General features: G+C 42.4%; 1 protein-coding gene across 1 annotated transcript in view; it reads left to right on the forward strand.

The window, feature by feature from the left end:
* TRPM1 (transient receptor potential cation channel subfamily M member 1) overlaps nt 1–25414 on the forward strand; it is a 57746-nt gene that overhangs the window by 25902 nt on the left and 6430 nt on the right. Inside the window, exons 16-24 of the mRNA XM_064480507.1 lie at nt 2408–2530; nt 2728–2859; nt 4066–4194; nt 6313–6564; nt 7773–7947; nt 9629–9649; nt 10868–11012; nt 12938–13140; nt 13855–13987. Of these exons, the coding sequence (XP_064336577.1) occupies nt 2408–2530; nt 2728–2859; nt 4066–4194; nt 6313–6564; nt 7773–7947; nt 9629–9649; nt 10868–11012; nt 12938–13140; nt 13855–13987 (1313 nt within the window). The remainder of the gene's footprint in view (nt 1–2407; nt 2531–2727; nt 2860–4065; nt 4195–6312; nt 6565–7772; nt 7948–9628; nt 9650–10867; nt 11013–12937; nt 13141–13854; nt 13988–25414) is intronic.

Below are 25414 nucleotides of genomic sequence, written 5' to 3' on the forward strand. Positions count from 1 at the left end.
GTGGAGCACCGCTGTCCAACCAGTCAGGACAGTCTGGGGACGAGTGACACCCGGGGGCACTGTCTGTCCGGCTGAGCTAAGCCATTCCTGGGGCTGAATTTCATTCACTGCTCAGAACAACCCAGGAAGGGAGACGCCATGACAGTCATTGTCTCAAATCTGGAGAGCCTGCAGCTCCGAGATGAAGTGACTCGCCTGGCATCTGAGCTATAGGGTGCGGGTCCAGCACCAGAACCCAGGTGGTCTAAGCCAACCTACAGTGTGACCTGCTTGCAGGCATGGGGTCCAGCCTGACTGGTCATGCAGCCCTGGGCCACCCACCCTGCCACTAAAGCAGACACCTGGCTCTGTTTCTATAGATTCTCTTACAACTTTGAAAGTGTCTCATATCATTTCAGTTGGCAATGTTTTCATTCTGCGGGGTTTGTGAGAGAATACAAAGCTGTGAAAGGGTTTGAAAAGGATTTAGTGGGTAGAAAATTGTCCTGTGAGCAAATCCTAGCACTGCTGTTTACTACTGTTAACTACTAGGTTATCTTAAGAAGAGATTTTCATCTTCAGATAAGCCACTCCATGATGGTGACAGGGTACTGATCTTGTGGGATTGCTGTCAGGATAAAGAAAAGACAGTCTGTGTTATACTGGCAGCCTGGTTCTGACAGACGGAAGGCACTCCATTTCTTTCTTTCTTTCTTTTTTTTTTTTTTTGTAGTTCCATTTTTTTCTGTTTCATATATGTACTGTTCCTTGTTTCTAAGAACAGTTGAGAGTTTCAGCTTTTTAAACTTACATAGTTATCAAAGGAATAAAGCCAACCACAAGATAAGAATCATCAGAATGCAGTAATCCAATCATAAGGGACAGTCAAATGAAGGTAGTCCGTTTCTTGAAAGTATGTATGTGTCCCCTGACTGTCCAGTCCTACACAGGGCACTAAGCTGATGTTATACATAAGTTCAAATGCGAGTAAGTAACACCTCTCCCGTCCCCCCAGGAACTATGCATCTTAAAGTAAAGAACATGTCCTGCAAGAAACCACACAAAAGTTAAGTTTCAGTTATGATTTCAATTAAAATTCAGAGTGATTTTTGAGCAACTGGTAGAATGTCAAAAAGACTCTTTGGCCTTTGATACCGTGGACATCTTTCTTCAGTGGCACCAGAATTCTACATTAGAATTGCAGTCATGGCACGCCATGTGGCCATACCATGGACAGTGCTTTGTATAGTAATAAAAATGTAAATACTTTTTATTGTTTCCATTTATTTGTTTACTTATTTTTAAATTCTTGTTTTTCCCCCTTAATGAAAGCACTGGAGTTTGAACCCAGAACCTCACACACGCCAAGCACAAACTCTACCACTGAGCTATACCCCCATTCCCAGTTTTCAGCTTTTAGAATAATCGCATAGACATGGCATTGAAGACTGAAATGCAATTCCTAGACACACTACAAAAGGTGGTGTTTGCATCACAAACTAATTACCTACGTGTATTTGAATCTGTTTCCAGACCATCCGGTCTGCTCCATTGTCGGGTCTATTCGTGTACCTGAACCACACGGTTTTAATTACTGATGTTTTTACAATACAGTTTTCAGTATATGGTAGATTAGCTTTTTTGTGTTATTCAGAGTAATGGATGACTGAGGGGAAATTGTGAAAAGTGACCACTGAGCATTGGGAACAGAGTTCAGTCTCAGAGACACACAGCACAGCACAGGTAAAAATGACGAGGGTTTCTGTCCATGGGCTACACCCTCCTTCTGCTGCCTCGGCTGAGCCCTTCAGTCCTACTCCCATGAGTCACGTTTGTCTCGCAACTCTTGGTCCATATGCTCACAGCATTTAGATCTAAGTTATTTCCCTATAAAACATTTTTGGTCTACTTCACTAGAGGTATCATTCTATTTTATTTATCTATTTACTTACTTAGTTTTACTCACTATATTTTACTTTAAAATTTTACCTGTTTTGAAATTCTTTGAAAGATCTTCCTTGTTGGTTGGGGGTTTTTTTTGGGGGGGGAGGGTAATTAAGTTTATTTATTTATTTAATGGAGGTACTGAGGATTGAACCCAGGACCTCGTGCAAAGCACATGCTCTACCCCTGAGCTATACCCTCCCCCATTCAATGTAAGATCTTTGCTTTTTAAGTCAAGATTCCACACAATAATGCTTGCTGTTCATCTAGAAAAAGTCAGCAATGTTCTTCAGTTTCTCACTGTCTGTTATTTTCCCAAGACATAAACCCAATCAGCCCTGGAACATCAGAGCAGAGACAGACCCGTTCTGGGGCTGAGATCACCGAGTCATACTGAAGTTCCTAATTTTGAAATTTTGCCTATACTGGGAAAACTGGGGGGAGCTGTTGTAGCTTAAAAATCCACTTTTCTCATCACACATAGGTTATAATGGGGATTCTTCTCCCACCCACCATCTTGTTTTTGGAATTTCGCACTTATGATGACTTCTCATATCAAACATCCAAGGAAAATGAAGACGGCAAAGAGAAAGAAGAAGAGAATATGGTCAGTGATGCCCTTGATCGTAAAAGTACCCACTGACTCTTGTTTTCAGAATGGTGGAGATTTCTCCTACCATGAATTTAGAAACCCCAGTAATCGGGGACATTTTTATAATCCTTTATTTTGGAAGGCGCCTGCCTGTTCAATACGATGCTGGGGTCCAGGCGTTTCCCACATGCTGAGCGCTGTGCTGTTTCTAGGACGCAGGTGCAGACGCAGGCTCGAGAAAGGGGGATGAGGAGAATGAACAAAAGAAGCAAAGAAGTGTCCCCATCGGGACCAAGATCTGTGAATTCTACAACGCTCCCATCGTGAAGTTCTGGTTTTACACGGTAAGGCCGCCCCTTCACATTTGCCACTGAGCATCTTTTGATCCTTAGATATGATAGAATCAAAAAAAAAAAAAAGTCTGGGGATTAGGGGGTGATGGGTACAGCTCAATGGTAGAGCTCATGCTTAGCATGCACAAGGTCCTGGGTTCAGTCCCCAGTACCTCCATTTAAAAAAAAAAAAAGAAGAAACAAATAAAGAAACCTAATTATCCCTCCCCCCCCAAAAGCCTTTTTTTAATTCTAAAAATTAAAAAATAAATAAGTGCTGCCTCTGGATGCAGGGGAGGGGGTCGGTCACAGGCTTTATAGCTTCCCAGGGGTTGTCGAGGCAGCCCAGCTTAGAGAACTCTCGCTCTGATCCCTCCGCAGAGACTAGATAATGGGTACATGGGATGTTACCTGTATCCTGGTAAAAAACTTAAACAATCAGGGGCAGGTAGCTTAAAAAAAAAAAAAAAAAAAGACTGCAAATCACAAATACAGAGTTGTTAGCATCACCCTCCCGACCTTCCCCCATTCCCCAAGACTCCAGGAGGGGCCAGCGGGGAACTGTGAAGCTGATTGTTCTTCATCTTCTGAGTGAATCAAGCTCAGTCGTCTTCAGACCACCTCCCTCCAGCTCATGCCTCACTCCCAGACACGTGCAAACCCTACATCTACAGAGATAGGGACCCTGTTGTGGGCACAGCGCGTCACAGACGTGCCAGTGCTAACTGAGGGGGCTTTGGCACAACCATGAGTGCCTGGACAGCCACCTTGTCATCATCATCCTCCCTTCCCACCTCCCACATCATCAGTAGCGGAAAGATTCAGGGAGGAAACTGGCAAGCCAGGGAGGAGTAACATTTTCCAGTTTCCAGGAATGTAGAAGACGCACCGGCAAACGACTCAAAGTTTCCCCATGTATCATAATTTCACGCTACTTCGTAATTCTCCCACAAGGCCGATAGTCGCAACAAATAGATCTTCATTTAGAGAATGAACGGTCCACGCCCACCACCTTGCGCTAAATTCCAAAACGCCCCCGGACCGGCCTCAAAGTTCTCCGCGTGCCGCAGTGATGGGCGTGGGAGAGTCAGTGCCCCGGAAATGCAAAATGGGTTTTGAAGATGTGTCCACCTGGAAACAGGGTTTCAGAGCTTCCCCCACCCCCGCCCCCAGCACGTGCACTCTCCCCAGATGCCACTCACCGTCTCTGCCTTTCAGATCTCGTACCTGGGCTACCTGCTGCTGTTCAACTACGTCATCCTGGTGCGGATGGAGCGCTGGCCCTGCCTGCAGGAGTGGGTGGTCATCTCCTACATCGTGAGCCTGGCCTTAGAGAAAATACGGGAGGTGATGCTCTGCCGGCCGGCCCCAGCCTCGCCACTCCAATGTCGCTTCAACTCAGTGTAGCTTCTTATTGCCAGAAAGTGTCCCGCAGATCCTAAGTGCTGTGGAACCTGTCTTTCGTGGTGTCTCAATCCCTAGTTGATTCCATTGCTTCAGACCTATATGCCTTCTGCTTCCAACTGAATTTGAACTTGAAAGTCAAAGCACAAGGCAAAAAATAAGTGATGCTTGGTAATAAAAACAAGTCTGAGTGCCGATAAAAGCAGCAGTTGGTGCCGCCAGGGACCTGAGATAAACTAATTACTTCAACTGGCTACAAATTTTAGCTCAGTTTTCTGGGAGTTGAAAGTAGAAAGAGAGATGGAAGGGGTGACGTTTTTCCTGTAACTCAGGACTTTGAACTACATTGTGCTAGCCAGGCCTCCCCACACCCGAGGTGGGGATTCTCGTGCAAGTGGTGGACAGGCCAGGAGAGAGGATGGGGCTGGGCAGATGAGGGCTGGGCACACCCATGGGGTGAGAGCCTCTCGCGCCTCTGGGCAGACCACCAGATCACCTGCTGCAACCAGAGGGAACGAGGTTTTCAACTCAGCGTGGAAGAAAGGACGGACACCATCTCATACACAGCTGGCAACACAGGGGACTTAAAACCACATGTCACTCCAAGGGGACAACCTCTGCGGGTGGCAGAGGACATACAGCCCAGGTCCTCTTTTTTCTAATAGCATCCTCGAGTCCTAACTCATGATATCAGCTTATAAAGGGAAAGCTTATAGCCAAGAAAAAAAGTGAACTTGAACTGAGAGAGAGCACACAGCCGGATTTCATGTTCCTTCTCCAACTGACATAGAACCAATATTACTATTATTTTTTGCATTCTTTTTTATTGCAGTCTGGTCAGTTTACCATGTTGTGTCAGTTTCTGGTGTACAGCATCATGTTTCAGTCACACATATACATACCTATATTCGTTTTCATATTCTTTTTCATTATAGAACCAATATTGTTATTTTGCAATCATTATTGACCCTTTCCCTGAAATGAAAAATAATGACTCTCCTTCCCAGTAGAGCTAATTTGATGCCGTCAGTCTCAGGAGAGCCTGAGAAACCGGGAGTGCCGAGTGCAAAATTTTTCAGCCCATCTCCTCCTCCTACTCCTCTTTCTTTTTGAGCTGGGCTTCATTCACACTCTGCCGATGTTACAACTGGGATTTCCCACGTGGCCTAACGTGCCATCTCTGGTGCCATTGTGTTCTTGCTGAGCCTCAACCCTGTGCTAAGACACTGTTCTTCACCCCAAAGAGCTCACCCCCCCCACCCCTGTTATAGGAAAGAGGGCAGGTGGCTGTCAGCCAGAGTGCACGGGATATTGAACTAGTGAATCCCTTCCTTCTGTGTTGGCCAATAAATAGCCACCACCCCATCTCACCCCCAGGGTCCCCAGGACCTACTCAGTTTCCATAAGTCAAGGGGTACCACCTTTAAAGGCCCCCACCCTGCTGCACACCATAGCTGCGTCCATGGGGCTTGTTCTGTGCATGCCGGTGCACGCTGCTTGTTAAATATTTGCAGTTTTACTCTGAGGACGTGTCCTTTTAGTCAGTGGGGATTTTAAAAGGGTAATATCTCAAGGAGGAGAAACTCCAGTCCCACCTTCCCCTGACTCCTATCAGAGTTCCAAAGGAATGTTGGTAAATAAACATTTCCTATCCAGACTCTGCCAGCTCCTCCGGGTGGACCGGCCCTCTGGGGGACCACACGGGTTTATCTCTCCCCTAGAGGTTTCCTCCTGGGCTGACTCTGGAACATGGGCTCACAGGCACGCGTCCAGAAAAGAAGTCAAAAGGCAGCTGCTGTCATAATACCCAGAGGGACACAATTTAGAAGGCATTTTCTGAGAGTTTGTGAAACACTGAATCCAGGAATATAGAGGATTCCGTGGCATTTCCCTTTCTAGATATCCTTCTGCCTGAGAAGATTAGTGCTTGGAAGCCTTGAGTAGGAAAGGGGACCAGATGCCCTGGAATGCTGCTCCAATTCTGTCTTCCCAAGATCCTAAGAAAACAAGGCTTCAAACACCACACTCCCCTGTTTACGGTTCTTGGGTATTTCTTTTCAGATCCTCATGTCAGAACCAGGGAAACTCAGCCAGAAAATTAAAGTGTGGCTTCAGGAGTACTGGAACATCACAGACCTCGTGGCCATTTCCATGTTCATGATTGGAGCCATCCTTCGCCTACAGAGGCAGCCTTACATGGGCTACGGCCGCGTGATCTACTGCGTGGACATCATCTTCTGGTACATCCGCGTCCTGGACATCTTTGGTGTCAACAAGTACCTGGGGCCCTACGTGATGATGATCGGAAAGATGGTGAGTGCTGATGCCCCGCAGCTAACTAGAGACTAACTAGAGACCCCGTGGCTGCGGTTAGGACCTGACGCCAGGTGTCAGGTGTGGTCACGGCACATTTCATTTGACCTTTCCTTTGTAGCTGGTTTCTTGCAGGACGTGTTCTTGGCTTTAAAATACATAGTTCTTGGGGCGACGGGAGAGCACAGTGGTAGAGCATGTGCTTAGCGCGCCCAAGGTCCTGGATTCAATCCTCAGTCCTTCCGTTAAAAAAATAAATAAGTAAGTAAACATAATTACCAAAAATAAAAATAAAAAGCATAGTTCTCCTACATGTTGATGGCTTAATTAAAAGTCCAACTGACAGACATGAGTCGAGGGCCTACTGTATATACTGACAGATTTTGGATAACCTCCTAACATGTAGTAGAAGCCAGAGACAAAGGGGGCCCAGGGTCACTCCCCCAACCCAGACTCCAGACAGTCTTCAGCTTGTGTGCTGTGGCCTGGAGTGGACACAGGCAATTCATGTGATTAGGTCAAGGTAAGACAAATCCACAGCAACACTGACCCCAGAACAGGTCAGGAAATATGAAACTAAAAATGAACCAGCAATTCATTCTTTCATCACCAAAAATATAACCTCAGTGTTGAGACTAGTCCCAGAAGAAAGGAAATTTTCTACACTTAGGAATAACTCTTTACAGGGCAGGTGGTTTCAAGCCAAGAGATACATGGTTTCACTGACCCCAGCGAGGGCCCTTATCTTCAGAAATGGTCAAAATTGGGAATTATACAAGGACAGTATCCACAGGAGCCAGCGCATTGCTTGTTGTAACAATCCACTGTGTGAACGCATCTTCTGGTGCACCCAAGTCCTAGATGTCTTTGGTGTCGACAGGTACCTGGGGCCCTACGTGATGATATCAAAAAAGACACCCTGTGAGTAACTAGGCACCATGGCGGGACCTGAGGCCAGGTGCTAACCATTTGTATAATAAATGACTAAACGTCAGTGTGTACCCTCCACTCATTATCTTGTTGCCTCCTTAGATGTCTCCCCCTCTTACTCCAAAACCTGGGAGCCCATGGTGGGATGGAGAGCGCCGAAAGAAGCTCCCTTCATCTTAATTAAGCACTCCTGAAGTCTTTGAGGAACACAGTGTAACGAACCAGGTGAACTCGACCGCGAGTCAACGCAGTAAGAGATGCGTTTCCTCTTTCCCCAGATGATTGACATGCTGTATTTTGTGGTCATCATGCTGGTGGTGTTGATGAGCTTCGGAGTAGCCCGTCAAGCCATTTTGCATCCAGACGAGGAGCCTTCTTGGAAACTGGCCCGAAACATCTTCTACATGCCCTACTGGATGATCTACGGAGAGGTGTTTGCAGACCAGATAGACCGTAAGAATAGAATTCATAGTAAGATTCTCTTCCCTGCTTCCCAAGGCAGATGATCGGTTCCAACTTCCTGGAAGAGCATGTGTTAATTGGGGAATGACATCTTTTTGAGTCTGCCATAGGCATCAAAGGATTTTATGAAGAAATAAGTGCAGATTAGGAAATGTTGATTTTTGAGATACCAGTCATTTCTCCCACTTTGAAACCACTCGCAAAATTTCTGAGTCTCACATCCCTTAAGCACCTCCCTTCACATGAATGGAGTCCCAGTGCCAACATCCTAATTTTTCTTCAACCTGAATCTCTTTCTGCCCCGAGATAGAGCTGGTAGAGTTATTTTGGTCGAATGAGACAGGAAGCAGGAGAGTGACCAGTGCCTTGTGTCAGCCTCCTCTTCAAGCTTCAGAGCATGTTTTCCACGTGGCTGTCAATTTCCTCTTCACTCCTGGCATGCTATTTTTGTATTAGCAACAATCATCTGGATGTTAGTGGAGGAAATGAGCTGCAATCCTGCATGGATTTCTCGGGAATGTAGGTCCCAGCTCTAACCCAGGCTGAGCTGGTAAGGTGACACTCTGACGTGTCCCTTGCGTTGTAACAAAGCAAAGTTCAAATGCTTCCCGGACAGTTTCACCGGGACAGGTGCTGCTCCGCTCATGAACCAGGCTCTTAAGGCCTGTTTTCATGTGAGCACCAATATTTTAATTTGCCCCTTAGGGGGATGCTACAGCTTAGTGGTAAAGCGCCTGTTTAGCATGCACAAGGTCCTGGGTTCAATCCCCAGTCCCTCCATTAATAAATAAATGAACTTAATTACCCTCCCCCCGAAATTTTTTGCCCCTTGTGCTCTGTCACACAGCATTTGATACAATAGCATGGCTGCTACTTCCAGTGTGATGCTTCCTAAGAATGAAAGGTTCTGCATATCCCGGCCCTTGTACAAAACACAAGGTTGTCCAGTGTATCTGTGCCACTAGGCTAGCCCGACAACCGACTCAACACAGCGCCTTCTACCTGCTAGCGCTCATAACGTGGTTCAGAACATTCTCATCACGAGTATCTCAGCATCAATTACCGGATATGTTGGTGGCGTGGCGAACCAGAACATGAAAATCTAATTTGGTTTCAAAAGACTATTAGCTTAGGTAAACATTCATAAATGCTAAAAGTCCCTGGATCCAGACATAAGGTATAATATTTTTACTGTTTTTTTTTTTATTAAATTGTTTTCAGTAACACCATGAAATGTAGGTTTTTGACTCTTGATCTGATTTCATAATAATTTCGTATTTATTTGTGCTCATGAGGTGTTTGTGTTGGGAGCCAGGGGGTGCTTGGTTGGTTAACCGACACATTAAAATGATCATCTGCCAGGAGCCTCATGTCTTTTTAACTAGTGAGCTTTTGCTATTGCTCATAATAAATGGAAAAATAAATATTCACAAAATATATGTACATATATATTTCCTAGAATTAATAATGTGTACAATTCTTCCAAATAGATCACCACTTCCCAGCGTGAATCCGTAATTCCTGAGCTTGGAACACTTGGCGTTTCTTGACAGTAAAACAGTTCTCGTGTTGTTATTCATGTGTTTCACTTTTCTCTCAATCGTCTTCTTTTCTTTTCTCCCTTCCTGTCAAAACTAAAAAAATAAAATGCTGCTTTCCAATCACAATGCAGTCTACGCCATGGAAATTAATCGTAAGTGTACGCATAACTGGTGACTCTAATCCATGAAATGTGTGTGTTAATTAGTGTCTCCCTCAGCTAACTACTGATAGTCTTATACTGGTTTCAAATACTTCTCTTGTTTTCGAGTGTCAGTACTTTTTTAAACTACAAGGAAATGATAAGTAAGTAGACTTAAATTTGTGGAGTTTACTTCACTCATCAGTGTTGGGATCACCCTACCTTTTTCTTCAGAACATAGGTCCCAGATGATCAAAGTGACATTTCAAAGGAGCAGAGAGAGAGAAAAGAGTCTTTTTCAAATCTAGCACTAGAACAGTTGATGAATGGATTTGAGGCTAGAGAGGACCCTTACGTCCTACCTCATAGTAAAATTATTTTCAAAGTTAATGTACAAATGATCAAGAAGACAACATACGCTGAAGCTAAAAAATTAGAAGACACAGTAACGTTCTAATGGAAAACAGTAAAGGAACGGCAAAGATAGATGTCTGCTTAAAAGTTAAGAATTTCTGGGAGCAGGGGTGGGGGATGTAGCTCGGTGGTAGAATATGTGCTCAGCATGCAGGAGGTCCCAGGTTCAATCCCTGGTACCGTCACCAAAAGTAATAAATAGATAAACCTAATCACCTCCCCAATATTAAAATGTTTTAAATAAAAATATTATAATTTAAAATAAATTTTTAAAATGTGATAAGTCAATGACAGGTCAAAATAAATAGAAAATAAATTTTTAAATTTTTAAAAAAACTTCTGTATACAAAAAACACAACAAAGAAATGAAAAAATGTTTACAAATATGACACGTTAAGAATGACTCTCTCTAAGGGTGTAGGAAGGGATAAACTTTCAAAATTGCATCTCTTGGGGAGTGATGGAAATGTGAGCTATCTCGATTGTGGTGGTGGTTTCATGAGTGCATACGTCTATCAAAATTCATCAAATTATACATCTGAAATATTTGTAGTTTACTGTAGAGGAACCATACCACAATAAAGACGTTTTTTAAAAAAGAAGAATAAAAAAAAAAAAAGAAAGACTCTCTGCAGAAATGAGTTTCTGATTGCCTTGGTTTAAGTTGACATTTTTCAAGTGGGAAATTATGGCTTACAGAATCAGAAAAGGAAATCAGATTAAAAAAGAAGTAGGTCCTTTAAGAGCATATGTCAGTTACTTAGTCTTTCTATTCTACATAAAAGTCAAGCACAAAGAGCCACACTTCTGTTGCAGCTCCTTGCGGCGACAACCAGTATGACGAGGACGGCAAACGCCTGCCCCCCTGCATCCCGGGCGCCTGGCTCACGCCAGCCATCATGGCGTGCTACCTGCTGGTGGCCAACATCCTGCTCGTGAACCTGCTCATCGCCGTCTTCAAGTACGTGTCCCAGCCGCTGGCCGGGTGCTTGTTGTTTATCGCTTTACAGCTGTTCAGTTGAATCTCAGAAATCCCCCCCACGCTGCCGTGGATTTCCATGGAATTCCACTAGGGCTTTCAGATGCGTAGAACTTTCCGCAGTCTTCTTAGTTCAACCATTCAACAGCCTTCGTGTCTTCATAAATCAAGAGTGGACATTTGAGGGGCAGGTATAGCTCAGCAGTAGAGTGTGTGCTTAGCATTCACGAGGTCCTGGGTTCAACCTCCAGCATCTCCATTAAACAAACAAACAAACAAACAAACCTAATTACCCTCCCCCCCCAAAATTAAGAGTCAACCTTAAATTTCAATTCAGTCTTGGTTAGTATTTTAACACTTCAGCGTGTGTTTTAACCTAATGAAAATCTTTTCTTAGATGAAAGTCTCCTGAGATAGAGAAGATTTATCAGGTTGTACCTTTAATTCACTACCAGAGCCACAGGGAGCAAAGCTAATTTCATAGGCTGTGACAATTATTGTGATAGTATATAAAATGTTTCTTATCATTTACAGAATGGAAGATAAAACAGCCTAGGAAAGAAATGGCTTAAAATTCAAAATAAAGTTTCTTGTAAAACTTGCCCCTTTTGGCACAATAGGTTCAGTATGTGACCATGATTCATAAATGTTGGGAAAAAATTATTTTAGCTTCTAAGATGACAAATATGAGAGAAAAAAATCCTTTATAGAAATATAGCATCTTCATTGCTGACCAGAGCATTGGTGAGAATCTGGTTACACTCCTGACTTGACAGATTAGAAAATGAAGGTCAACAGAGGTTAACCGGCTTTTCTAAGGTTCCTATGTCGGTAGACAACATGCTTAATCAGGATTCCAACAATCTTAAGCTTACTACCTCCCCTCAGAAACTAAAGGAAAGCAAAGATTGTATCTCTCAACATCCAAAATTATGGGGGGCGGGTAAAGCTCAGTGGTAGAGCATGTGCTTAGCGTGCATGAGGTCCTGGGTTCAACCAAAACAAATAAACCTAATTACCCACCCCAAAACAAGGAAACAAAATTATGCTCCTTCGATCAAAATGTTCAATGATTAACCAACTCAGTTACCAAAAAAAAAGGGCAGTCGACTAATTGTTTGACTGAATGTCAAGCTTAAATATTTCAGAATGTTTAGTTGAACGGTTCATACCTTTAAATATCAGAAATAAAATTTCCTGAGCATTCAGGAGACTGGAGTGTGGTTTTTCAACAATGCACTAGGTAGCATTTCAGGTTTTCTAAAAATTAGACTGAGTTGCTTCTTTTTCTTAAACCTGACCTTTTATGGAAGCATAACATGTAAGCATAAGTGTACTTAGTTTCCTAACTTTAAAAATTTTTTTTAATTTTAACTTTTTTTTTAATTGACATATGGGCAGTTTACAATGTTGCATCAATTTCCGGTGTACAGCATAATGTTTTAGTCATGCATACACATACAGATATTCCTTTTTATATTCTTTTTCATTATAGGTTACTACAAGATATTGAATATAGTTCCCTGTGCTATACAGTATAAGCTTGTTGTTTATCTATTATATATATAGTAGTTATTTTTTTTTAATTTGAAGGAGGGACTGGGGATTGAACCCAGGACCTCATGCATGCTAGGCATGCACTCTACCACTAAGCTATACCCTTCCCTCCTGGGTAGCATTTCAGTACACTTAATTCTTATTCATTTATACGAGTAAAATGACCTTGAATGCAGATAATCCATGTCAATAGGACAATGAAAAGACAGGAGGTTAGTAGGAGTCAGTATTAACAAGCACTAACAGGCCATTTCATTGTATATTTTCAATTCAGTTTCAGTAACTCTGATTGCTCTGTGAAATCATAATAAAAAGTAACACAACTAACTGAAAACGTATTCTTTTTAAAGCAATACCTTCTTTGAAGTAAAGTCAATATCCAACCAAGTGTGGAAATTCCAACGATATCAGCTGATTATGACGTTTCATGACCGGCCAGTCCTGCCTCCACCAATGATCATTTTAAGCCACATCTATATCATCATTATGCGTCTCAGCCGTCGCTGCAGGAAGAAAAGAGAAGGGGACCAGGACGAAAAGGATCGGGGACTGAGTATGTGCAGGGCTCTCCAGTGTCTATCTGGGGCTAGTTTGAAAGAGGGTTCCAACTGGATACCTGCATGGAACTCGCCTTAAACACACACTCTAGTCCAGCTGTGGTTCTTGCAGAATACTGCTCATTTTTAAATAAATGATGGCATTTTCTTTAGTTCTTTTTTTTTTTTCAGGTTTTTTTTTGGGGGGGTAATTAAGTTTATTTATTCATTTATTTTAATGGAGGACTGGGGATTGAACCCAGAACCTCCTGCACACTAAGCACACGCTCTACCACGGAGCTATATCCTCCCCCTCCCCAAGACAGTTCTTAAAAATAACTTTTCTGTGTAAATTGGACGTTCCTTTCAAAATGTTTTAATTTGCTGCAAATAAAGAGAAAGGAAAAACACTCATATACATTTGACTCTGTCCATAAAGTATCTGCAAAAGGCTTTCTAGAAAATAGTACTCGTTTTCACTTTCCAAGTTAGCTGTGATTTTGTTTTTCGTGTTAAAAAGTGAGCTGTTTAGCTCCAGCGGAGAGATGATTGCTGCATATTACAGTGCGCCTTTGTGTGGCAAACAGTTGCGGGAGTCACAGTGCTGCCTGCAAGTAACGGGAAGGGAGCTTGATTAAGGGCTGGCAGTGAAACTGGCAAGGATGCAACTAAATCGATTCTGGCGGAAGTGGCTGGTTTCTCACCTGGTGACCCCTTCTGCCTTTACACAGAGCTATTTCTCAGCGACGAGGAGCTGAAGAGGCTGCACGAGTTCGAGGAGCAGTGTGTCCAGGAGCACTTCCAGGAGAAGGAGGACGAGCAGCAGTCGTCCAGTGAGGAGCGCATTCGTGTCACCTGTGAGAGGTGCGCCCTCGCCACCGCATGGCGCAGGGGCTCCGGGTTCCTCCGCCCCTTTCTAGGGGGATGTCAAGTTCGTTTATTTTTTCTATTTTTTATTAATACTTTTTGAGATACAGTGGATTTGCAGTGCTGTGTTTGTTTCTGTTGTACGGCATATTGATTCAGTTATACATATATACTCTTTTCCGGATTCTTCTCCATTATAGGTTATTTCAAGATATTGAGTATAGTTCACTGTGCTATATAGAATAAACTTGTTGTTTGTCTATTTTATATATAGTAGTTAGTATCTGCTAATCCCAAACTCCTAATTTAGCTCTCTCCACCCCCTTTCCCCTCCCCCATAACCATAAATTTGTTTTCTATGTCTGTGAGTCTGTCCCTGTTTTGTAAATAAGTTCATTTGTGTCTCTTTTTTTTTTTTAGATTCCACATATAAGTGATATCATATGTTATTTTTCTTTCTCTTTCTGCCCTACTTCAGTTAGTATGACAATCTTCAGGTCCATCCATGTTGCTGCAAATGGCATTATTTCATTCTTTTTATGGCTGAGTAGTATTCCATTGTGTGTATATGTGTGTGTGTGTGTGTGTGTGTACCACATCTTCTTTATCCAGTTATCTGTTGATGGACATTTAGTCTTGGTTATTATAAATAGTGCCACTGTGAACCTTGGGGCACATGTATCTTTTCAAATTAGAGTTTCCTCTGGATATATGCGCAGGAGTGGGACTGCTGGATAATGTGATAACTCTAAACATTGACTCTCAGTTCTTGTGTTGATTCAACTTTGGTTTTTTATGCATTTTCCTCAAAAAAAGTGTGAAAGTACCTAGATGATGGTTATATATTGTATATAGAGGTGAAAAATGACATTTATTGCAAGGATTCCAGGCCAAAACCCAAACAAGGGAAACAAACAAAAGATCCCTGACAGTTCTTGCCCAGCCCCCAAAGTGGGAGCTTTTAGCCCAATACAGTCCACGGAGAGAACAGCTGGCTGGAGGGCCGTGTGACTTCCAGGGGCATTTCTCCACGCCCTCAACACACAGTGTTCCCTGGGCCAAGGGTGGTCTCCCACAGGGACTGAGCTCATCATCCTGCCCTGTGCTCCTGCTGCTCCTTCCACCGCCTGCCCAGCCTAGAGGAACAGAGGTAAAATGACTGCCTCTGTGCTCCTTCGAGAGCAGGAACTACAGGAGGGGCGAAGGCGTCTGTCCCCATCAGAGTGGAAGCCTCTAAACCAGGGCGGTGTCTGTATTTCAGACCCTTTTCGGTCCTGAGTACCCAGCAAGAACAGCATTATCTGTAGGGTAGCGCTTAACACATGCAGAATGAGTGACTGGTCATGTAGGCGAGTCCACATGTGAGCAGATGCAGGCAGGTCCAGGAGGGACAGAAAGGGTGACATTAGCCACACTCGATAGCCTTGTTCTTCCTGCCTTGGCGACTGCAGAGCATCCAGCAAAGGTAGACAGGGGACAGCCAACCTCCACAATAGACAGTTTTTTGAGTCACATAATCTTTGAGAGCCTTGATCACTTAAAAAAAAAAAAAGCAATTTTAGCTATGTTAAAGAGCATGATGATTGATAAAACGTCGTTCAGAAGAGTTCAACCAACAATGCTTGTAGAAGGGTGAGCATGCAGAGGGAGACGCACCTAGGGGATTCTGGTGCATCATTCTGTCCAAAGTCCTCAAGGTTAAAATGTTCTGATCTCCTGCAGAGCATGTCTGATACATACGTGTATATTGAGAAACAAAAACATGATAGGACTTCAGAAGAATACTCTAGTACCTAATTCCCAGTGAGGGTCCCCTGCAGTGACAACAGAAGTCACGACACACCTTGAAGTCTCCCTGCTGTGTTCACAGGAGAGATGATGGCCCCGCAGCTGCAGGTCTCTGCCCCCTCCCTCCTCCTAGACCCAGTCACCTGAGAATCCTACCGGCCAAATTTAAGGGTTGTCTGCACCAGCTCTGGGCCTTAATAAGGTCCGTTTTCAATAAAACTTCGAAACACTACTTTGCTATTTTCCTAGTAATTACTAACCTTTCCAGAAATAAACAGGACTTCTTGAGAAGGATAAAGTGCCCCCATCTTGATAACCGAAAATTTCCATTTGGTGGTTAGACGTTAATGAGAATTTAATCCCAGCCAGTAATTTTACAAGGGCGATTGTGTTGTAATTTACAAGGGAGATCTGGTGGTTTTGCTCTGCCTTCCCCCACCCCCTGCCCTCCCTTCCCCGAGCATTGTTTGGAGTTTTACCATGCTTGGACCAGGGCTCCAAGAATGTGGTTATCAGGCCACTACCAAATTTCATTTTCCTCCAGGGGCTCCGAGCACACGTAAGAGGAATGAAAGTGTGCAGGGTAGTAAAAGCAGGCTACTTCCCGTTTCCCTTGGCTGAGATCTCCAGCGGGGAAAGGGGAGGGATGGGGGCACATTCCTGCCCCTCCGGTTCCCTTTGTTGACGCTTTCTTGGCTGAATCACAGGTGAATGCCAGAGAGAGGAAGAGGAGGAGGTCTGGGAGAAGGTAGCTTTTCTTTGTTCTTAACCAGGGCAGCTGGGGAGCAAGAGAAGGGGAGAATGGAAAAAATTAGTTCTTTCTGATGAACTGTGGGCAGTGATTACATTTAAAATCAAATTTTAGGGTCCTTAGAGGTCTCTGCCACTTCTTTAATCTTTTTTTTTTTTAATGTTTAGTGTAGTTGATTTACAATGTTAGTTTCAGGTATACAGCAAAGTGATTCAGTTATACATATACTTACATAGATTTTCTTTTCAGATTATTTTCCATTATAGGTTATTACAAGAAATTAAATACAGCTCCCTGTGCTACACAGTAGGACCTTGTTGTTTATCTATTTTATATATAGTAGTGTGTATCTATGAATCCCCAACCCCTGGTTTATCCCTCCCTGCCCTTTCCCCTCTGGTAATCATAGTTTGTTTTCTATGTTCGTGAGTGTGTTTTTGGTTTGTAAATAGAATTTGTATCATTTTCTTTAGATTCCACATATAAGTGATATCATATGATATTTGTCTTTGTCTGACTGACTTCTCTTAATATGCTCATCTCTAGGTCCATCCATGTTGCTGCAAATGACATTATTTCATTCTTTTTTATGGCTGAGTAATGTTGTGTATGTATATATATATATATATATATATATATATATATATATATATATATATATATATATACCACATCTTTATCCAGTCATCTGTAGATGGACATTTGGGTTGTTCCCAGGTCTTGGCTATTGTAAATAGTGCTGCTGTGAACACTGAGGAGCATGTGTCTTTTTGAATTAGAGTTTTCTCCGAATTTATGCCCAGGAGTGGAATCTTTGATCTTCTTTATATATTTGATTGCTTTTCTTGTCTGCATCACCATTCGTCCCTTGATGATTTTCCTGTTCTTCTCTCAGTTGGACCTGCGCCACTGGGACGGCAAGGTCAGGTTAGGGGTGAGCATCTACAAAAGACACTGTTGGTGTCCGTCCCTTCCTGGCCTCGCTGTTGTCTGGGCACCTTGCAAAACTGGAGCCAGTGATTCACACACGTGTTCACACGGGAAGTTTACACGCTTGTTGTGCTCCTCCGTGCAGGGTGCTTTGAGGGCTTATGTCCAGGAACCAAACCAAACCAAAATCAGGCTTATGGCCTTCCCCTGCTGCTTTGAAAGGTATATCTAAAATTCCAACAAACTGACCATTTATTTGTATCATATAATTTCAACATTTTGTCAGATCTGACACTTCATCTGAGGAGGCAGGGAAGGAGCCGGGATGTATATTGAGTTTTTGCAACAAAGACCAGGTAGTCGTGATGCAGGGAAAATGTGGAGTGAGAGGATGGCCATGTCCCAGGTCGCAGGCGAGCCCCTAGGATGCACCCTACCAAGTGAGGGTCCTTGGCTGTGCGCAGGAAAGAATTCAAGAGCGAGCCATAGTAGAGTGAAAGCAGATTTACTCAGGGAGATGCACACTCCACAGGCAGAGCTGGGCCGTCTTACCCAGAAGGGAGGGCGGTGGCCTCAGAGCATGGGGTCGGCTAGGAGAAATGAGATCAGGCCACGAGGTGTGGGGGTGTTAGTTTTTATGGGCTGGGTAACTTCGTATGCTAACAAGTCGGGGGATTACTCCAACTACTTTGGGATAGGGCCTGAGATTCCCAGGAACTGGGCCATCACTCTTTGACCTTTTACAGTCAGCCTAGGATCTGCCCTGGCACCTGTGGGAGTGTCATTTAGCAGCTGTTGTATTTCAATGTGTGTATATTGAAGCTCAAGATCTACTGGGAGCTGAATCTCCCGCCATCTTGGTGTAAAGGCTGAGTCATTCTTTGAATGGTTGTGCCCTGCCTGCTTCCTTCCTGTCTCAGTTGGAACATTAAAAGATTACTGTTAATTAAAGAAAGCTAGGTATCTCAAGTTAAGGAATTTAGTGATTTTCTATGTATGAGAAGATGCAAAAGTCTGGGCTCATTGAAACCAGTCCTTTGATGTGCACTTTAGCTCTTTAGGGCCAGTGTCCTGTTTTTTCTCCATCCTGAGTTCCCTCTGGCTCACAGTCAGGGTGGAGTAGTGGCTGATGACTTGATGGCACAGCATCCTTCATTTACTGATATGGCTGGCAGTAATTCTCATTCACATGGGTATGTAACCCAGATCCCCGCCCACTGTGCCCACTCAGTGGTCTGAGGGCCCTACACTCAGGCTTTTCCTCCCAAACCTGGACATCCACTCCCCCCCCCCCGCTCCCTCCAATCTGGGCTCCATGAGAAGCACCACAACTGTCTCCTTCAGCAAGACAGACACTGGCAATTATTCTGACACCTCCCTCTTCTGCACTCAGGATCACCACGTTCCGATCACTTGCCCTCCTGAATACATCACGGTCTGCTCACTTCTTTCCTTCTCTACACTGACACACGAGTTGAAGCCGGTATCATTTTTCACTTGGGTTCCTGCAGTTGTGCCCTCAGAATTCAGTCCTCCAAATTCAGTCCTGCTCTTTCAATCCATTTTGCACCAGAGAGACATAACCAGCTTCAGCATCCCTCACCACTAGCTCGCCCTGAAAGCCCCTCAGTGGCCTTGCTGTCTGTCCAGACTCCCCCTGCACCATCCTCCCCACGCGCTCAGTCCTCCAGTCTTGCTAGCCTTCTTCTGTCCCCTCAGAGCCACTGCAGTCTTCCTGCCACAGGGCCTTTGCATATCCTCTTCCCTCTGCCTGCTCATCCTTTGGGTCCCTGCCCAAATGCCAGTTCCTTATGGAAAACCTCCCTGACCGCTTTACACCTTAGACTAGGTCAGAGCCCTCAGACTCAGCTCCATGATGGCAGGGACCATGTTTAGGTTTCATTCACTGCTTGTTCCCAGAGCCTGCACCTCACCCCAGAGCGGGAACTCAATCTTTCTGAATGAATGGATGACGCAAACTTTGGTCTCCTAATTTGAAGGCAAATTTCTGTCCTCCCCTCAAGGAATTCCCTCCTGGAGTATCAAATAGGAAACCAACCACGTCCCCTCTGGATTTGAAACTGATTTTACTGTTGGGAGCAAGGAACAATCTCAACATGCAAATGATTCTGGTCCCTGTAACTGTCAGGAAGAATCCTTAATATCAGCAACACCAAACCGGCCTTGGTGCTGTCTCTTCGAAGGGATAACAGCACATCACCAAGAGGGCTGGTGGGAGGAAAGCGTTTTATCAGTCACTTCTGCCAGCACAACCAGGTAGGACTCGTCGACCTGAATACTCTATTGTTGTCATACCAGGTTAATTACTGGAAACAAGTCTCCTTATCAGTTGGTGCTTGAAGCCCTTCTCTGTGTCTCTCACAGATCCATCGTTGAAGGCAGCATTCCTCCTGTGGTTTGAAGTCCCTTAACTTGACACAGATTCACAGGGCCTCAAGTTGAGTTGGAAAGAATCTTTTCTGACAAAACTTTGTCAGATTCAACTTCCTCTTTTTGAGCAATGAGAAAGACGGAATCCAGTGTGTTTTCCTTTTTTCCATGGCTTTAGGGAAGCTTAGCACCAAACTTAATATTTAATTCTAAGAAGTGTATTATTGTAGGTTTTAGGAATATGTGGTTGACATGGCCTCCTCATTTCCTCTACTCTTTCATGTCTTCTGTTCCATTTATATAAATTTACTTTACATGTCTGTTATTTCAAAGTATGCAGGATATAACTCATAAATTACACATTTTTAAATGCAGTTGAGCCTGTATTTAAGGCTGTAGGTCTTAGACTGACCAGACCTACAATAGTAGGTTCTGATTCTCCCAAAACTTTCTGGGTTAAGTGGTTTCTTGTCATATTTGCGGATCTGGATTAAGGTCTTGGGTTTCCTAAGGCTTGTTGGGAAATCAGTAACCAATCTTGAGATCTTATTTGGCATCCTCTTCCCAAGTGACCAGGAAGAGAAGATGCTGGTAAAAAAAGACCCTAACAGGAAAGACAAGGAGAGAAACAAGATAGTAACTAGAAGAAGACCTGAAGGAAAGATCAGTCTTGGAAAGGAGGTGGTGATCCCTGTTATGTAGAGAAGCCACTGAAAGACAAAAATGCAGGAAAAGAGAATGTCTTCATGTTATAGACAAGGGTCAAGGGTGATCAGATGATGTGTAAGGGGTAGGATTAAGTGTTGGAGGGTAATTTTTTTATTTTATTTTAAAATTAAGGGGGGGGAGTAATTAGGTTTTTGTTTATTTATATGGTGATACTGGACCTCTGAACCCAGGACCTCGTGCACACTAAGCATTTGCTCTACCACTGAGCTGTATCGTTCCCCTCAAGTGTTGATGTTTTAGTGTGTCTGGTAAATGGCAATCTTGTTCCTGACTTTGAGAGCCAATTCAGAGATAGATAAAAATATCAGCTTTATTTATAATGAATGTTGTGCTAGAGTATGTCACTCAGTCCTTGCTGAACACACCCCAGAATTAGACATACCCACTCAGTCACGGGCACACTAGCCACCCGCAAGCCTCCCTCTTCTGGGCAGAGTCAGCCTTCTCTGCAAAGCTTACCATAAGACCTGGACAAAGGGAGAGCCCACATTCCATGCAGGCAGCTGGCCCCCAAGGAGGGAGGATCATACGTGTGGCTGACCCCAAAACTCCAACCAGAAAATCAGTTCTTCTTAAGAATAAAGAAAAGGCTAGAGGGAGGCCAGGAGTTTTACACTAACAGAAAATTCAGACCCATAAGAAGAAACCACAAGAAGGAGGAAGAAGAACCCCATAGCAACATTACTGACTTGAAGCCAGTAGGGAGGATTGGAGTTCACCTTTAGGAGAAATGTGGCAGGAAAGGAGGAGCCAAGAGATCGCCTGGCAGGAATAATGGCGACCCACTGAAATCCACAACTTTCACCAGTGTTGCACTATAGCCCAAGGGCAAGGATGCAGAAAGCAAGTGACGCGTGAGGCATGGAAAGGGAAGCTGAAGGGAACCTGTGCTCCAGGAACTAGTCGGTGCAGGTGTCACAATGATGTCAGGGTTCGCAAAGGGCAGCAGAAACCTTATGTTGCCTGCAGCAACCAGTTATTCCTGCCTAGCCCTGGAGTCCTCATCTGACAGATAAAGGGTCAGGGATGGTTACTATTATGCTGAAAGTAAGGGAGACACAACCTAGGATGTCAGTAAGAGCATCACTGAGTGGCTGACTGGAGTCAGAGCAGAAAGTAGAAAGAAAAGGCTAATAACTTAGATGACTTGAATTCTAGAAACCAAGGAGGTGTGAGGCATGACCATGTTTGTATGTATTTCTGATGCAGCCTAGAGGGAGAATCATTGAGAACTTAATATTCTTTTAGTAACAACTCAGTATTTTGCTTCCTAAAAAGAAGGAGGACAGGAGATTAAAGACCTGAGTCTTGTTTTTTGTTTAGACTTTCACATATAAAATCTCTGTGAGGAAGCATAACCAGGTTCTTCCCTGGGGAGGGTCTCCCTACAATTCCTAAACTTAAAAGGCAGCCCCACATGAAGAAGTCAAGGGGAATGAAAACAGCTGAATGTGAAATTTGGACTGGATGAGACAAGTCTATGATCGCTAGACCTGGAATAAAATTACAGGGTAGGAATAGTCTTAGAACTCAATATAGAATGCCATGGGATCTTGAACATGGGTTTCTTCAAGTATGAACGGGACCTAGTTGTCCCACTAACATTATGTTTTTATGTCAGCATTCAACTCTCTCATTAAGGAAATGTTCCCATATAATTTACAAGCTGCCTTGCAGGTGAAGGGTGATCATTGCACAAGAAAAGATAATTGCAGATAAAACAAGTTTTAATAACTGGCTTCCTACTGGGCTCCAAATGTCTAGGTTCTGTCCTTAGGAAGGACACATAAGGACTCTGTCCATGAGAGCATGAATCTGGATCTTACATTTAATAGATCAAAGTCTATGAAAGTCCAATAGAGTTACGCCCCAGATAAGTATTCTCTTGGAAGTTAGTACCAAAGTTCTACAAGCTTATATATTGTTGTGCCTGGCATTTGAATGAAATGGAAAACATTTACAATGCCTTAACAAAAATGCACTTTCGTTAAACTCCTTTAAGTTTTCGTGGTGTAACATTCAAAAATCCCTAGGTAACAGAGCCACTGAGATACAGATCCAAGTACAGGAAGGTTTGTAGCGGTCCTGCCTGGCACGGCCATGTCATTCTGCACTTGGAAAGCACCTACTTCGTGGTGTACCTTCCTTTACACAATTTCACCTTTCCCAACAGTATCCTGCTACACGTGTTGTTGTTATTATTGTCATGATTATTATCCTTGCTTCACGAATCACTTCCTGGTAAGAGAGGCACCACAAACAGGAGCCAGTGGAGTCGCTTTGTCCCTCATGAGGATACAGGCACGTCTCAGAACGACTCCCGCTGTTAGCTAAACGTTCATCAGAAACAGCCTTTGTTTTCTTCTTGAAAACAAACTAAACAGACAAAAAGACTCATGATATCTAATGTCCGCTGTTAATCTGGAACCTTTAACTTTTACTTTCTGAATTTAAAATACAAGTAGAAATATATATATATATATATATATAAAGGATACCAGACAATAACTAAAATCTACCTGAAGAAATAAAGAACACCAGTAAAAGTAACTACATAGGTAAGTATAAAAGACATAAATGTATGTTTTGGTTTTAACTACTTTTTAATATCTATATAATTTTAAAAAACAACTGCATAGAGCAATAATTACAAGTCTATGTTGACAGGCACACAATGTATAATGATGTAATTAGTAGGCAAGGAAAGCATGGAGCTTTATAGGAGCAATTGTTTTGTATACTATTGAAAAAGTTGACATTAATCTGAACTACATTGTTATTAAGATACTCATTTTAATGCCCAGGACATCCACTAAGAAAATAATTCAAAAACATACAATAAAAGAAACAGGAGAATTAAAAATGTCTAGAAAAGACTAGAAAATGTCTACTTAACACAGAAAAAGGTAGTAATGGAAGAACTGAAGAACAAAAAAAGACATAAGACATGTAGAAAACAAACAGCAACGCAGCAGAGGAAAGTTCTTCCTTCTCAGTAATCATACAAAATGTAAATGGATTAAACTGTCCAGTTAAAAGACACAGACTGGCAGAATAGATTTTTTTTTTAATATGATCTGTATGCTGTCTACAGAGACATACTTCATAGTCACAGATACAAATAGTTTGAAAGTAAAAAGATGAAAACAGATATTCCATGCAAACAATAAGCAAAAAAGAGCTGCAGTGGCTATACTGGTATCAGACAAAATGCATTTTTAAGACAAAAATTGTTACTCAAAATGAAAAAGGACATTACATAAAGACAAAGAAGATGTAACAATTATAAATATATATGCAGAGCCTCATAATCTATGACTACATATATGAAGCAAAAACTGACAGAACTGAAGGGAGGAACACACAGTTCTAAGATAATAGTTGGAGAACCCAATATCTCATTTTTATTAATGACAGAGCTAGACAGAAGATCATCAAGGAAATAAGTCTCAATAAATTTTTAAAAGATTGAAATAATTCAGAGTATGTTGTCCAATCACAATGAAATAAAAGGATTTAATAACAAAAGAAAATTTGGAAAATTTACAAATATGTGAAAATTGAATAACACATTCCTAAATAACCAATGGATCAAAGAAGAAACTGTTCACAAGAGAAATTAGAAAATATTTCAAAGCTGCACAACAGTATGAATGTACTTAATGCCACTAAACTGGACACTAAAAAATGGTTAAGATGGCAAATTTTGTATTATGTTTATTTGACCACAATTAAACTTTTTTGAAAAAAGGAAAGATAGAAAATATTTCAAAATGAACAAAAAATGAAAACACAACATGACCAAAACTTACGGGATGTAGCAAAAGCAGTGCCAGAAGAACATTTATAACTGTAAACACCTACATTAAAGAAAGAAGAAAGATCTCAAAGGCATTGAGCAGTGAAGTAATGAATAGACCACCATCGAGTTCCCACACTGATCACTGAACTGCTCACAAACAGGCAGATCCCAAAAGCACTGAAAAGGCTTTGAGACTAAACTGAAACTGAAATCACCACCCACAGAAACCATATTAGAATGTGTAGGTTGGACCTAGCCGGGTCAATCATTTGCTAAAACAAAAATATCAACATTATCCACAGGATTTAAACCAGACTTCTAATCAAATGACATAATATTCAAAAGGTCCAAGATACAATCTGAAATAATTTGGAATATGAAGAACCCAGAAAATGTCAACTCACCTGGGTGAAAAAAGACAACAAATAAGTATCAACGCCAAGATAACACAGATTTTGGAATTACCCGAGAAAGGCTTTAAAGTAGCTGTTATTAAAATGCTTGAAACTAATAGAAAAAAATAGAAAGTCTTAGTTAAAAAAAAAAAGGAAACTATAAAGAAGACCCAATGGAAATTTTAAAAACTGAAATATACACTAAGTGAATCTCACTGGATAGGCTCAATAGCATAACAGAAATGACAGAGGAAAGAATCAGTAAACTTGAAGGTATATCAGGACAAATAATCCAGTGTGAACAACAGAGAGTAAACAGACTGAAAAAAAATAGCCTCAGGGGCCTGGGGGACAATAACAAAATGTATGACATTTGTGTCTTCAGAGTCCCAGAGAGGAGAAAATGTGTGGTGAAGAAAAGAATATTTTAAGAAGTAATATCTGAAAACTTCTCAAGTCGGGTGAAAGACATAAACCTACAGGTTAAAGAAATTTATCAAAGGCTAAGCAGGATTAACTCAAAGAAATCCACACTTAGACATATGTTAGAAATTGCTGAAAACAAAAGACAAAAAAAAAAAAGTTGATAGAAGCCAGAGGAAAATGATGTATTATTTACAGAGAAACAGCAATTTGAA

This window comes from Camelus dromedarius, chromosome 29 (genome assembly GCF_036321535.1).
Source record: "Camelus dromedarius isolate mCamDro1 chromosome 29, mCamDro1.pat, whole genome shotgun sequence".
NCBI lineage: Eukaryota > Metazoa > Chordata > Mammalia > Artiodactyla > Camelidae > Camelus > Camelus dromedarius.